The sequence below is a fragment of the Ursus arctos genome, unplaced genomic scaffold (genome assembly GCF_023065955.2).
Source record: "Ursus arctos isolate Adak ecotype North America unplaced genomic scaffold, UrsArc2.0 scaffold_26, whole genome shotgun sequence".
Classification (NCBI taxonomy): Eukaryota; Metazoa; Chordata; class Mammalia; order Carnivora; family Ursidae; genus Ursus; species Ursus arctos.
The window spans coordinates 9,226,385-9,242,851 of NW_026622941.1; the positions used below are offsets into that span (position 1 = coordinate 9,226,385).

Sequence of the window (16,467 nt, forward strand, 5' to 3'; positions counted from 1 at the left end):
AGAGGGAGCCGGAGAAAGAGAATCTTATGCAGGCTTCACACCCAGCATGGAGCCCAAAGTGGGGTTCGATTCCACCACCCCAAGATCATGCCCCGAGCTGAAACCTAGAGTTGGATGCTCAACTGACTGAGCCCCTCTCTGAAGCTTTGATAACTTTCTTTACCATACCTTTTAGTGCCCACTCACTGTCACTCCCTGGGCCTTTATGTTATCTTTTTATGCTGGTTTCATATTATTCCACATGAGCTTTAGATTCCATAACAAGTCACTTGATTCTCCTCACAACCCTGAATTGCTCTACCACCTGAGCCAGACATTCGCCCTCTCCCACTAACTAAATTCTTAACATCTGCCACATTCTTTTTGAGAAAAGCCAACTTTGGACACTTCCACATTATTTTATGCCTTTATACCTGGCATGCTGATCACCATCAGAAGGCAATTACAAAACTAGCTAAATAAATACCACTATAAATTCATGAACCCAACTCTCAAGGGGGCTCCTAACATTGCCAGGCAGTCTTATAATATTTCCCTACTCCACACTACTCTCTGTTGTGCTCTTTTCTCTATACAACATTGCATTCTTTTGTACGATATTCTTTATTGCATTATTACCCGTGAGAAAACAAGACCTGGTGTTAGTGTCCTGGGGAGAATGGTTTCCATATACCTGTTGACTGAATTCTTCACAGATACTTTGGGAATGTCTTCCATGGCAGGCAGAATGGTATCGTGAGTATTTTCTGCATACATTAATTGTCACCAGACCAGAGACAGGCTTTCCATATGTGTATCTATAACAATAAAGCAATTATACAAAAGGATATTTGATATAAACAACTCAGATATTTTTTCACATGATTTGAGCCATTCATAAATCCATCTTGTTCATATAGCAGTTGTATTTCCTTCCAGATTTGTACTTCAGAAGCACTTACTCTGAAACTATGTCTTAATTATCTAAGTGGACCTACGCCTGCGACTCTAAGAGAAAATACTGAATCTTTTTGAAACACTTCTAAACAAAAAGTTAACAACGTAGTTTTTCTCAGATCTTTCCTCCCTTTCAATTGAGGTTTTACTATAAGACTCTCTTATTTCCTTCTTTCCTTGCCTTCAGATTATCTAGGTTATAATTCTAGTTTTACAATACCTCCCAAGTTGTTTTAGGGAAAAATTTAAGGATGCGTAGACAGTGTATTTCTAAGTTCTCCCTTAGTCATATGTATCTTAAGAGGAAAATAAGAACTCAAATGGGAATTTAAATATTCAAAATCACTAGCTACACAGAATAGATATGTATAAATGGACAGTATCATAATGACTTAGTCTGATTCTGCCAAATCTCATACAAGGATATGCTATGGTATGGTCTGAATGTTTGCATCCCCCCAGAATTTATATGTGGAAATCTTAACCCCCAAGGATGATAGTATTAGGGGGTAAGGTTTTGGGAGGTGCTTAGATAATGAGGATGGAGCCTTCCTGAATGTGATTGGTGCCTTTATAAAAGAGGTTCCAAAGAGATCCTTTGCCCCTTCCACCATATGAGGACATGGCAAGAAGGCACCAGCTCTGAACCAGAGAGAACCTTCACCAGAACGTGACGATGCTGGCACCTTGATCTTGGATTTCTCAGCCTCTGGAACCATGAGCAATACCTTTCCATGGTTTGTAAACTACCCACGCTGTGGTATTTTGTCACAGCAGGCTGAGTGAAGTAAGACATGATGGGAAGTCAAATGTAGTCTGCTGTTTCTTAGAGTATGCTTTATGGACCTACTACACGGAAACTACCCGAGATATGGATTGAGATTCAGAGTCCTGAATCTTTCCTTAGATTTATGATTGGAATCTTTAGACATGGGGCCAAGGAATCTACATTTTAACTAATCGTCTCCATAGATTCTGATATTCACCTAAGTTTGAGACTTCTTGCTTTAGCCCAAACTGTGAGGTAAGAAAGGTTTGGCTTTGGTGACCCTGATCCTCCCCTTTCTAAAGTTTATTCCCTCTTAATTTCTAGAAGTGCTGATAAAGCAATAAATTATTTACTAAATCTCACGTTGTTGAATGTTATTTCTAAATGTGACTCAAAGGGCTCTCCCTTCTGAAGGAAAAAATGTAAAGCATCAAAACTGGTAAGAAAGATGAAAATATGATCCTCATACTGTTTCCAAAAGCAAGAGGTAGAGTGTCTCTCCTCAGTGCACGTGGAGAATGTTCTACTGAACTAAAAGGCAATCAGGGGAGAAATAACTATGACATGACTTTTGAATTCTACATTATATATCTATATATCTACTTAAGAAGGTCTGCTTGTTTTTTCCCCCTAATTTTCCATAGTTTAAGAAACTGGGAGCAATAAAAAAATGGGGGTAATAAGATACAGAATAACACAGAGGTTATGAACATGAACATGACCTTGAGCTGGACATCCTGTGTTCAGTTTGGCATAGTGTCTGGCATGTACAATGTTTTATGAAGCTGGATTTTTTTTAATTGCAGAGGCAATATAGGATAGTGGCAAAGAGTTCAGGGTCTGGAGCCAGACTGTTGGACTTAAATTCTAGTCTCTCATTACTATATGTAGAAACTTGAACAAGTTTTCTATCCCCCACGTGTTATAGTTTCCTCATTCGCACACTAAGGATAACCATCCCCATTTCACAAGGCACTTAAAACATTATCTGGCACATTTTAAGTGTTCAATAAATGCTTTTATTGGTAGAAGTAAAAGTGTCCTATGCTGCCACCCTTGCTTCTTAGCTGGAGCTCAGGTGTATTGGAGAGAAAGTCATTCTCTAATTAAAATACTTTGGTAACGATTACTTGCAATGCACATAGAGTTAGGGAGACAGAAATGTGATGAAAAATGTAACTCACAGGCCACAGACGGATACTGTAAATTCTTCATCTAGAAAACCAATAGTCTTGGGCATTTTCACTTGGACCTCAAATTTGGGCAAAACTGTTGTCAACAGAAGGAAGAAAGAGGTGAAGGATATCTTGCAAGTATTAGTAACAATTCTATTACAGAACCTTATAACATAGGATCACATGAAAATATTTCAATTACAGTAAGAAGCAGCAGGACCCCTACTGACCACAGAGATGTGTTTATGGCCATGGGTAGTTTGTACCATGTTAACTTGGTTATGTTGGCCCTATATTTCCTAGAATCCCTTTGAATCTCATCAAGACTTAAAGATGGAAGGAAAGCAGCGTCATTAGTCTCTGAAGATCATCCTGGTTAGATGTGGTGACAGGTACAGAGAGGTGAGGAAATTCCAATCTGTCCTTATTCTTTCCCTCTGTGTCCAGTTCTTCCCAACTGTTTGTCCTGCTGACTAATAGAGGCCCCAGACCCACCACCAGACACTTGATTACAGAAATATTGAAGTGGTAGATATGATGAGGTAGAGATGCATATAGTCTTCCATAGATTCTTCTATCAGTTTCCCTTTGTGGTCCACTTTGGCATCTGAAGATACCCTTGAAGGTGCTAAGTTATTCATCTCCACCAATGCTTCAGGAGAACTGGTTAGTAATTTCCTGTGATCCACCAGCTCCTCCTGCTGGACCCTTACCTTCCCATCCTCTCTCACAGCTGCGTAAGGCTAGCTGTTCCTATAATACATCCCTGTTCTATAATCCTCATGGCAGTTCAGGTGAATTTGAGGAATCACATGGTTTTTTTGTGTGTGTGTTTTTGTGTGTGTGTGTGTTTTTAAGATTTTATTTATTTATTTGACAGAAAGAGGCAGTGAGAGATGAAACACAAGCAGGGGGAGTGTGAGAGGGAGATGCTGGCTTCCCGCCGAGCAGGGAGCCTGATGCGGGGCTTGATTCCAGGACCCTAGGATCATGACCTGAGCCGAAGGCAGATGCTTAACGGCTGAGACACCCAGGCGCCCCAAGGAATCATGTGTTTGTGATAAGTCTCTTCATTCATGGCATGATATGCTCAATTCACATGAGAAAATCCACATGACTGATCGCTAATAAGATGGCTTCAATGTCTGACCACTTTGATTAGAGTAGTATAAGTGTAGGTCATAGACAGCCAGGAGGTACCTTCAGTTACAAGATACAGATCCACAGATGCTTGCAGATGTTTGTTGTATTGGTTAACAATTTCTGTTCGAATAGGGTAATGGACCTATTAAAATCTCTCTTACCTCTTACTGGCTCTGTGATTTTGGTAAATTACTAACTGTTCTAGTATTGATGTACTCATTTGTAAAATGGAGACAATATAGTATCCGCCTCAGATGGTTGATAAGAGGATTACATGAGAGTGCATGAAAAAAGCTTAATGAATAGGTAAATAAAAAAAAACTAGCTAATTTCCAAATACTATATGCTAGATTTTTGCTTGTACCTATGTGTAAAAACTCTTAAACTCTTAAATACTCTAATGTCATAAATGTCTTGGACACAGGCAGAATTCTTACCATATTCATTCACTTCAAAAGGGTGCTCTGTTTTTTCCCCTGACTCCCTCTGCAGCTTGACCTTATAAGTACCCAGAGTGGGCTCCACCGAGAGTGGGAAGGAGAGCTGGCTGAGTCCCCCTTGCAATCTGAGATTTTGCCATTGGAAAATTCGGTTCCTCTTGGGATTCTATAGGTAAAAACATTATGAGTTCATAGAAAGAATTGAAATATATAATTTGAGTAGAGGGACAGCTTTTTAGGGAGGGCACACTGGGAGTTGGATAAGAGATGGATGGTAAATTGACACCAAAGGTACTGAGCAAAGTTTTCTAGGAATTCCACACTGAAGAAAGGGCAGCAAGCTTACCAGCTATGAGATATTGCAGACTGCAATACCTCTTTTTGAAATTATGCATATCCATTTTGGTCAGAAATATTGGAAGAGTAATGAACTTGTATCATTTAAGGGGATTTTGTTCCTTCATTTACGTCTTACCCACTCTCCAAAGGATTGAAGATAGACGGAAAACTGTTTAGTTTTGGTGAAGTGCTAGCGGGGAGGGAGGAGGGGGCAAGGGGCAATGGAACATAACTTGTAGTAAGTCCTCATTCCAACTGAGATGCATAAGATATTACCTACCTCAATATAAACCACTGGGAACTGGAAAGAAAAAAAATAGTATGAATATGGGATAGAGGTTAGAAAAAGAAAACCATGACATCAGCATTGATAGACTATCTGGATCAGAGGGAGTGAGTCTGTATATTTCTTGTCCAAACAAGGAAATGTGCCCCAGTTTGGTTCTCGTCACTTTATATGATTAGTTTGGGACATATATCTCTTGAGAAGTCATGACTTTACTTTTATGAAATACTGTACAATTGAGGAAACCTATGCTAAGGTAAAAAGGTCCAAATAAGAAGTTCATTTTGCAGATGGAATTTATCTTTGAGAAAGTTTCCATTTCTCTAAGGGAGAAATCAAGTGCACTTATTTTCTTTTGTTCGATAAAAATTACTGGGATCTTTAAAAGGAAATTTTAACTGTTCTCCAGCAGTGGTACTCTTATGAGATCGTATTGGTTTCAGGTTCTCCAAAAGAATGGTCTCGACGTTTTTGCCTCTTTCCCCCAAACTCATCCACTGTAATGAGACTTACCGTTTCATTCAAAGGGTGGAAATTGACATCCACAGAGACAACGCGGAATCTCACTGAAACAGAGAGATTTTGCCCATGAAATCCTCCAATGGGAATCGGGGGTAAATAACACAGATAACAGCATGCCTGGATTTTCATGATTGGAGAATAAAATAATAGAGAACCACACATCCACCCCTTAAAGTTGCCCTTGCTGATTTGTTTCCTGATACCTGTTTGTCCTGGTTTGTAGATGGGTTTGTCTGTTTGGACAAAGACAAGGCTGTCTACTTTCATGATGTGCACTGTCTTCCTCTTTATGAACTGCTGGGTTGGCCCCTTCACCTCCACAGTAATCAACCCTGAGGAAGATGGTAACTCTGGAAGCTGTAAAGCAGAAAAGAGCTGAAAGATCTGTGCAGACCCACTTCTGAATTTCTCAGTCTTTATGACTTTCTTATTTCTCTTGGTTAGTCCCAGAGAACAAGTTAGGAACAAGTCAAGAATTAGGTCCCTGGATTTATAGATTCTTATGCTTAATGTATCACCATGGTAATGCTTCGTTGATTTAAAGGGAAGATGTCACTGCAATAAAAGGAACTAGTTCTTCAAACAGTCATGAGGGTGAAGGCAATAATATACTCTCATTTCCACAGTAATATGATGGTATTAAAATAATTATCGAATGTTATTTTCCGATGGTCAACATCAACATTATGTGTTATCATTGGTAGTTAGCCAGTATGATTAATTATTTAATTCCTTACATAATAAAAGGTTACAAGGACAAGACATTAACCAACAACCACTTGTGAGATCTTAAATAAGTCACTCAAATTTATGAGTTTCAGTGTTTTTATGGGTAATGGCATGAACTTTATTTCCCTTACAAGTTTAAGAGCAAATGAAATCTTTCCTATAACTACTACTACATTTTGCATATTGCGCTAGAATTGTTTGTAAATATTATGAAAGCATATTCAGTAGAACTTTCATTTTTAGAATCTAATTTGAAAGTCACTTTGTACTTCTCAGTTTTTTCATTATGCTTTTTTATTGTCGGGGGTCAGGACACAAGGCATCAGCTAATATGCTCTTCCTCTATCGAGCTCCCCTATCCCGAGGAGTCATACTGACAGTGAACGGGCTGCAGTAGAAGGAGTTCTTCTCTGACACCAGGTCTGCAAGGAGGGTTCTGGCCTGCATTCCATACTCCAGAATAATGTTCAGTGTCACCGTCTCATTCAGGTGATTAAGCATGACACAAGCCTTCTCAGGAACCCCAGCGTACAGCTGGGATGGGACCAGCACCAGATACTGCCTGTGGAGAAGAGGTCTGGATCAATCATGGAAAAGTTAAAAAGACGGCATTATCGTGGCTGTTTTCTCGATCATTTTTTCTGTAATCACCAATCATAAAACAGAGCCAGATTTCAGTAATAGGGTAGAGGAATGTATTCTTCAAAAGCCAATCCAAAAAGATCTTCGAAACTCAGAAATTTCCAATCACAATATTTGAAAAGCTATTCATAAGCTATGGATAAGCAATCCATGAGTCATTATGTATTTTGAATAGAAATTATTTTCAGGGTTGCCTGGGTGGCTCAGTCAGTTAAGTGTCTGCCTTTGGCTCAAGTCATGATCCCAGGGTCTTGGAATCGAGCCCCACATTGGGCTCCCTGCTCAGCGGAGAGTCTGCTTCTCCCTTTCTCTCTCCCCCCTCTCCATCACTCAAACTCTCTCTCTCTCTCTCTCCCTCTCTCTCTCAAATAAATAAGGTCTTTTTAAAAAAGGAAATTATTCTCAAATTTAGAAAGGGATCAACAAATTGGGATTATATGTAATGAGATATTGTTCAGCCTTAACAAAAGGAAATCTTATCATTTGCAAAACATGGATGGGCTTTGAGATCATCATAAGTGAAATATGCTAGAGAAAGATAATATTGCATGCTGTCACTTATATGTAGACTCTTTTAAAAAAGTCAAATTCATAGAAACGGAGAATAGAAAAGTGGCTGCCAGGGGCTGGGGTGGAGAGGTGTTGAAGGAAATCGGGAGAGGTTGGTAAAAGTGTACAAACTTTCAGTTATAATAAGATGAATGAAGTCTGGGGATATAATGTATGACATGGTGATTGTAGTTGATAATTCTGCATTGTATAAATGAAATTTGCTGGAAGTAGAATTTAAATGTTCTCACAAAAAGAAGAAGGAGAAGAAGAAGAAGAAGAAGAAGAAGAAGAAGAAGAAGAAGAAGAAGAAGAAGAAGAAGGAGAAGGAGAAGGAGAAGGAGAAGGAGAAGGAGAAGGAGAAGGAGAAGGCGAGGAAGAGGAAGAAGAAAAAGAAGAAGGAGGAGGAGGAGGAGGAGGAGGAGGATAAGAAGGAGAAAAAGAAGAAGTAGAGGAGTAAATATGCAAGAGATGGATATGTTAATTTGCCCAATGGGAGGAATCCCTCCATTATGTATATGTATACACACACACACACACACACACGGAACCATCAAATGGTATATTTTGTAATTTTGTCAATTATATGTCTATAAAGTTGAAAAATGTTTTTTAGCAACAACGAAATATGATTAAGCAATTGATTATCACTGACAGTGTTAAGAACCTGTGTACATGTGGTCTTGGGTTTCATGTGGATGACATGAATTTCCTTATTTCAGGACACTAAAGAGATAATAATTAATAGATAAGGAGGAATTGAATTGCTTTGCAGTATTATTTCAGAAGCAATTTCAGTTCTTTCCTCTCTTTCACTCTCTGATGCTGGAAGACAAGACAAGCCATGCAAGGCTAATCACCAAATATATTACCATGTCCACCCAGAAGAAAATACCCCCTTCCTGTTGCTCTTGGTCCATCATTTACAATCACTCAAATGTGCTGCACTTTGCAATGCTCTGGTTGCCCAGGCCTTTCTCTCTCTCTGAAGTGTCTTTGTCTATCTGGATACATTCCATTTATTTCATAAGACTTATCACAAAACAACTTTCTCTCTGCAGACATAGGTGATGCCCCTTCTCTTGGATCCCTTAAAGGTTCCAGGAAGAGATAGGTTATCTCTGTGGGCATTCTCACAGAATCCTGCAACACTCACTAACATAACAAAATAAAAATTCTTAAGAGATTAAAAAAAAAAGATTTTAAAGGCTTTACGATCTCCCCAACGTTGTGGATTATAAAAGATCTTTAAGATCTTTTTACCTTTAAGATCTCCTTTAAGATACCTTTAAGATCTCCTTTAAGATACCTTTAAGATCTCCTTTAAGATAACTTTAAGATCTCCCCAGCATTGTGGATTATAAAAATCTCATTCAAAAGGAACATCTTGGCCCCCTAGTATGTTTTATGATACATGGAAGTGATACATTAACTGAAACTGCAAAACTGCCTATTTCCTACAATCCAGTTAGAAACTGTATTCATGTTACTACAGTTACAATACCAAGTGTAACAACTTTCTCTAATGAATCACAGATAAAAGCCATGGGAAAAATTAAAAAAAAAGAAAAGAAAAGAATCCTGCAACGTTCATTTCTGGTTTTGCACTGGATTCCTTTCTCTGTGCACAATCTCCTCCTATTTTCTATACTGTGAGGTATTGAGGGCAGGACCCACGTTTTGTTAATCTGTATATTCTCAAGATCTAATGCCAGCCTCTACAGGTTTGCTGAAGAATTGAGTGATCTGACACACAAAGCCTGGCTTGTCTGAAAGTCATGCATCCATCCTGGTGATCCCTCACTGGGGAAAATACGGCCACTGAGTCATTTCAGTGGACGAGACACTGCAGCCCTTTTCATGAGACAATAAGGAATGTATCCTTTTTTTTTTTTTGGCAGAAATTCTATATTATTATTTAATGAATGTTGTGTAATTCTGTATTCTTATTTGGTGAATGTTTCATAAATGTTACTGCCTTATGTCTTTGTGTTTGCTAGAATTGGATTATGCCTCTTTCCACATGAGCCATAACAATTTACTGACCTTTCCAAACCCCTTCAATAGCAGATAATGTCACAGGAAATCAGAAAATAAGTAAGAGACACATATCAAGAAGCAGATAACACAAAAAGAAAGAGAAAGACAATCGAATTTTCTGGAAATGTTGCTTACGGTTTTGGAGTAGTAGAAGCATCTCTGGGAAGAAGCAGGAAAAACAGAATCAGGACTGGATTGGGCAGTTGATTTCCCCTCATGGTGTGGAGAGAAAGAGGAAATAATAGGAATTTGAGCCCTTGATTCCTTGAACTCTGTTCTTGTTCCAGAATCACTGGTTTTTATTTTATCTGATGGGCAGTGAAAGTAAACTGCTAAACATTTATTTTTGTAACATATTAACTACTTTCAGTATAAAAAAATCAATCCCAGCTTATGTCTATGACCATCAGTATTCTTTGATACACTTTCTCAAATTTTCTAAGCCTTTGAAAAATAGCACTTTTAGGTTACGCTGGTTCTGATTATTAATCAGTACCTTAAGTATTTTTAAGAAGAAACAAAATAAATTATATGACTTGATGAAGTCAATTAATATTCTTGACTTTCATTTTCTTTTTTTAATGAGCTATTAATATAAATACATATCCCAAATCGGTTCTTGGTAGTCTAGGGAACATCACCTATTCCCCTCAGCTTCATCCTACATGGTTCTTTAATGAAACAAAGAGTGAAATTAAGGATTTGAAGCAAAATAAATCTGAAGACAATCTCTCCCTTGTTTAACAGCTTAATGTTTGCATCTTATAGCTCTCTTTGTTTGTTTGTTCATAAAGAAAAAGATAATTCATTTGGATACTACCCAGGTAATACATACTTATTATTTCTTAGTTCATTGAACATCTAGAATAAAAGCCAATTAATTGTTCCCTAAGGAAACGACTTTTATTTGATGAACGTTCTTATTTAATTCTACTTTGAGCAATATAAAAATATTTTATCAGGGCGCCTGGGTGGCTCAGTTGGTTAAGCGTCTGCCTTTGGCTCAGGTCATGATCTTGGGGTCCTGGGATTGAGTCCCACATTGGGCTCCCTGCTCAGCGGGGAGTCTGCTTCTCCCTCTCCCTTTGCTGGCCACTCCGCCTGCCTGTGCGCTCTCTCTCACTCTCTCTGTCAAATAAATAAATAAAATCTTTTTAAAAATGTTATCAATAGTGATTCATCATCCTATTTGCTTTCCGAGGGAGATTGGGGTGTTAGAATCTATTTTCATGGAATTGTGAAATAAGAAAGATCCACGCTGTTACATTAATTTAACTAGGACCCCAGAATATGAAGTGTGTATATTTTAAATAGAGAACCGGTTTAAACTCTAAAATAGCATGTGAGGAGAAACAAGCATCTCCATAAATGAAGTAGATTTTTGTTTTTGACACACATTTTTTTTTTAGATCTGTTTATTTGAGAGTGAAAGAGAGAGAGCACGAGTGAGGGGAGGGGCAGAGGGAGAAAGAGAATTTGAAGCAGGCTCCACACCCAGCGCGGAGCTGGAGGCGGGACTCAATCTCAGGACCCTGAGATCATGACCTGAGTGAAATGAAGAGTCCCACGCTTAACTGGCTGAGCCACCCAGGCGCCCTTTTGACTACATTTTTGTAAATGATCTGAGAGAGTGAGAAGTGACGATAATGTACGGAGCCACCCTTGTGAACTGTGAAACTATAGGTACATAAGATATCTAAATTCCAAGGAGGATAATAAACTGTGGGTGACGTAGAGCCAAGTCAAACAGAATAAGCTATAATAAAGCATTGTCGTGGTCCTTAGCAGTTGGCAAATGTTTGCTGAATGAATATAAAACTCTTGTGTTTGATTTTGGGTCCTTCCCTCACTAGAATCTTTACGTTCTTTTCTCCTCTACTGAGCTCCCAGTGCTCTCTCTCCACTCCTGCACTGCCCTAAGCAATGCACTTACTCTCCACCCGCTTAATGTGGGATAAATTAACTTATAATAAGTAATACATGACTTATAAGAGGTCCTATATTACTTTTCCCAGGCATAATTAAACTTATTAGATGTGCAACAAACCTATATTTTGGCCAAATGCCTAATGACTAAAAATAAAAATCCATATGTGGATGAAGCAAAAATCAGCACTGTAGCTTGAACTTTGGGAATAGAAGAATAAATTGAGTGTGATCAAAACTTATCATTTTGATTTTTAATTGCAAATTTTATTAGGTTCATTTAAAATATATATGATGTGGCATAAATGATACTTTTTCCAGCATTCTCAACTAAGACTTTATATTCTTTGGTCTTCCATCCTTTTTCTTATATTCCCTAAAAGAATTTTATTAAACATGTAACTCCTCACACTTCCTTAGCTTAAATTTTTTCATCATGTGCAAGATGATAAAAAAGTGTATTATAAATACTACTATTTTAAAAATGAAACTGTAATATCACTTTTTAAACACATCCAATGCAATGTGCATACCGTTCGTCATTTATTGCGTACCATCATCCATTGTTGGATCCTTTTGTTGCTAGTTGGAAATTTTACATGATTCTTGCTTCTTCTGGATCTTGTATTTCCATTCTAATTCCCCACGTCGTTTTATCCTGGTATTTTATTCTTCAATAGATTTTAATGAACACCTTATCATTCATTTCTGTAACTAAAGATAATCAAATCATTTAAAAAAAGGTTTTGTACCTATAAGGCTCAGAGTAGTAATGCAGTTTTTCTGGATTGAATTATCATTACAAGTGTTGTCGGTATATTACTTATCAAGACCATACACATCTACTATAATCTGAATAAATAGGAAACACAAGAGATAAAATTTAGTTTGAAAATAATTTCTTAATGAAATAAATTGTACATTTCATCCAACTGGTTTCCACAGTCAGATTTTGTATCCTTGAATGAATATTACTTATTGCTCTATTGAGGCAAGTTTCCACTATCTATTTACCTCCTATTTTTTCTATTCTATTCTATTTCTATTCTAGAATATTCTTGTTGTTTCCTATCATATAGGTGTAAGCACCAAGAAATCTTGTTCACATAAAGAGAGCAAAACGAGAAAGCTTCTATTAGAACAATATCATTTAAGTATTTAGGCATATCAGTTATAAGCCAAAGGTCACATTATAATCATCATTAAATATAATTGTAGTTATATAATTATAATTCTCAGCTGAAAAAAAATAGCCTCCTTGAGTTTGTTGAAAGCAAAGCACTGGAAACTAGGTCAATTGCAAAAGAGTTTGGAGCTCAGTCATTAGATTCAATCTCATTCTCAGTTTCTAGGAAGTACACAAAAAAGACTTATCAGCACTATAAATGGTTACTGATTGTTACTTTCTTACTTAGAGACAACTAAGATACTTAAGAAATTTTGGGAAATTAAAATGTTATTAACTCAATTACAGTTTTGTATAAAAAAATCCTCATAAACTTCTTTAACTTACTTTCTAAACCATGACATATCTTTAGCTTCTAGAAAATGTTCACCATTAACCTAATTTTGCAAAGCCAGTTCTCATTGTCAAAATAATTGATGAGATGAAACATATCTGAAAGGACTAGTAATGCTTCATTTTTTATTTTAATAAACCCATAAATATACATCCCTATGATAATTGTTTGACTTCTAAATTCCAAGGTAAGGTAGAGTCTTGCCAGCGAGAGAAGGAACACAAGCAGGGGGAGTGGGAGAGGAAGAAGCAGGCTCCCAGCAGAGAAGCCTGATGCGGGGCTGGATTCCAGGATTCTGGCATCTCGCCCTGAGCCGAAGGCAGACGCTTAAGGACCGAGCCACCCACGCACCCCCAGGAGGACAATTCGGCTTCAGTATGTCTTTCCACGCTCTCTGCTTCATTCTTGCGGAACTCTCAGGGGCAATAGACATTGGCAAGGGCTGGAGAAAAGAGGAGGGGCTTTAAATGAAAGTTGTCATTATTTCTGCCACTCACCCCTACAATATGTATGAGTACAGAAAATTTAAAAATGAGCCCAAATCACCCATTTATAATGTCATATTTTTTTTATTCCTGGAAAATGTTTAGGACAGATGGATGAATAAGGCCAATAATGGGTTTGATGTCGTAAGGGAGTTTTTGCAAATATCAACTTTTTTAAAGCTTTTATTTATTTATTTATTTGAGAGAGAGAGAGAGGGGAAGAGAGAGCACAAGCAGAGGGAGCTGCAGGCAGAGGGAGAATCTGGCTCTCCACTGAGCAAGAGGCCCGATTCGAGACTCGATCCCAGGACCCTGAGATCATGACCTGAGCCGAAGGCAGATGCTTAACCAACTGAGCCACCCAGGTGTCCCGCAAATATCAATTTTTTTGAACTGTTTTTTTGGAATAGACTGACAAGAAGTTTTCCACTCCAAGATAAATCTAAGATACATACAAGTATAAGTGAATATTCATATATTAAAATAGATCCACAAATTATGCCTTGATTGTATTAACAACATTATGATAGTGATTTTATATAATTATTACCTACAAAGATCATAGGATTATTGATTATACACAATTTCAGGGATCCAGAAATGATGTCGAAATAGGTTGAGGCCACAACTGAACCTGAATGGCAGATTTTAGCCAAATGTCAAAATCAGAGATCAATGTCACAGCATTCCAATTTTTAATAGTTGGTAGCCACTAAACTCACACGAATGAAAATATAGTAATGAAAGTCCAGTCATCAGTTTAATAGACACTCAATAAATATTTGTGGAATGAAGTAATAAAATAATTTGATATCATTTCCTGGCTATAATAATGTTCATAGAACCAAGAAAAGTATTTGGAAAAGAAGAAATCTGAAATACAGTGTGGGAATATATTTTTTTTTTAAGATTTTATTTGGGGCGCCTGGGGCTCAGTCAGTTAAGCATCTGCCTTTGGCTCAGGTCATGATCCTGGGGTCCTGGGGTGGAGCCCTGCAGCAGCCTACCTGCTCAGCGGGGAGTCTGCTTCTCCCTCTCCCTCTGCTCCTCCCCCCTGCTCATGCTCTCTCTCTCTCTCGAATAAATAAATAAAATCTAAAAAAAAAAAATCTTACGTATTTATTTATTTGAGAGAGAGAGCGAGCAGGGGGAGGAGTAGAGGAAGGGAAACAAGCAGACTTCGCGCTGAGCACAGAGCCCCATGCAGGGCTCAGTCTCATGACCCTGAGATCATGACCCGAGTGGAAATCAAGAGTCGGACACTTAAAAATAAAATAATAATAAAAAAAAAAAGAGTCGGACACTTAACTGACTGAGCCACCCGGGGGCCCCTGGGAATATTTTAACTGGACTTAAGTTTGGACAACACAGAGGTTAACAGAATAGACTCAAGTGGCAAACTGCCTCGGATAAAATCCCAGGCTCCTTACTTATTGTGCCATTGTGGGCAAATCACACAACCTCTCAGTGCTTCTGCTTCCCCACCTGTAAAATTGGCTTAATAATAATAATAATTCCTGCATAATTGGATTACATTAATTAACATATGTAAATTATTACTGTTATTTACTGCTAAATGAAAAAGAGAACAAAAGCTAAGTTATGGCTCTAATAATAGCATTAAATATTTACACAAAGAAGGATTAGAGGAGAGTAAGTAAACATGAAAAGAGTTGACTTTGTATCATTGATAACGTTGATGTGTTAATTATACAACAAATAATTTTTTAAAAATTCTTAAGCTATTAAAAAAAGCTCTACGAAAGACATCATTACCTTTGGACATATTTCTAAACCAATGTTATTTCCAAAGAAAGATGTGTTTACAGAGTATTGAGCAACTGTGAGTGGGTGAGAATGAAGGTCCTTGCCACGCTAGTGTATGTGTGTGGGGCGTAGAGTTAGAAGCATAAGTGTGAAATAAAATTGAAACTCATACTAATACACATGGGCCATTCATAGCAATGTTTTTAATGAATAAAGAAGCAAGAATCCTGGCTGCAATAATTTATCCTGTGTAATAACTTGCTGATTTTCAGTATATATTTTTTCTTCCTGTGAATGCTTGGTCTAGTAGAGAGCAGGCTGGAAAAGTTGGAACTTAAAGGACACATTTTCATCCATCAAGGATTTCCAGGCACAGATTTTTCTTTTTTTAATTCAAGTTGGTTAACATATAGTGTAATACTGGTTTCAGGAGTAGAATTTAGTGATTCATCACTCACATATAACACCCAGTCTAGGCACAGATTTTGAGAAGCAAGACAAATGATAAAAAGAATAGAAGGAATGTGGGTTTTTTCTGGGGGGGGGGTCTTATTAAAAAGACTCGTGTTTAATATCACCATGCCGATTTAGAGATCAGGGCAGTGGCTTTGTCAACTGAGCTGTGATTCCTTATTTAGACTGCAGTCATATTTTCTTCATGGACATCATTAAAAACTGCCCCACTAGCAAAATAATGTTCTATGCAGCTCAGTTTTCTTCCTCTGAGCCTTCATTGGAAATTTTGTTCAGGAGAATGACATTTTCCATGCCTGTACAACCCTCCCCCACATTCCTGTGATCTCCTGTCTCCACAGCCCCAACCTGCTGCTCCTCCAGGTTTAGCCATACTGAACTTGCTTTCCTCCAGGATCTAGAAACCTTCCTATCTTAAAGACTTTGTGTTTTTTGTTCCCTTCTGCTGTATTTCTCTTTTCTTGGTTGTTGACATAGCTAACTTCCTCATCTTATACCTTTGCTCATCTGTCGTCTTCTCAATGAGAAGGAAGTGTCATGTCTCATGGGCACATTATTCTTCATTCATTTATTCAACAAACAATTATTTAAGGCTTGCAGTTACTAGAGGAGCAAGGGAGATCCGTAGGAGCGCAAGATAGGGAGGTAGACTACAATTTTAAGTGTTGTGGTCAGCATAATGCCCACCATTTTCTGCCATATTATATCATGTCTTACTTATTGTA

At 37.8% G+C, this 16,467-nt stretch overlaps 1 protein-coding gene across 4 annotated transcripts in view; it reads right to left on the reverse strand.

Annotated features, from left to right (window-relative positions):
- Positions 1-9,880, reverse strand: part of LOC113258085 (pregnancy zone protein-like) — a 45,856-nt gene extending 35,976 nt beyond the window's left edge. For 2 of the 4 annotated variants that reach the window (XM_026502807.4, XM_057319027.1), the window contains exons 1-8: positions 9,706-9,880; positions 6,718-6,901; positions 5,814-5,967; positions 5,602-5,654; positions 5,083-5,103; positions 4,461-4,629; positions 2,890-2,974; positions 674-797 (exon numbers count right to left, since the gene is read on the reverse strand). In XM_026502807.4, coding sequence (XP_026358592.2) covers positions 674-797; positions 2,890-2,974; positions 4,461-4,629; positions 5,083-5,103; positions 5,602-5,654; positions 5,814-5,967; positions 6,718-6,901; positions 9,706-9,788 — 873 coding nt within the window. In that variant the 5' untranslated portion in view covers positions 9,789-9,880. The remainder of the gene's footprint in view (positions 1-673; positions 798-2,889; positions 2,975-4,460; positions 4,630-5,082; positions 5,104-5,601; positions 5,655-5,813; positions 5,968-6,717; positions 6,902-9,705) is intronic. The other 2 variants (XM_044385235.3, XM_057319028.1) reach the window with 2 other exon arrangements.
- Positions 9,881-16,467: the final 6,587 nt, after the last annotated feature.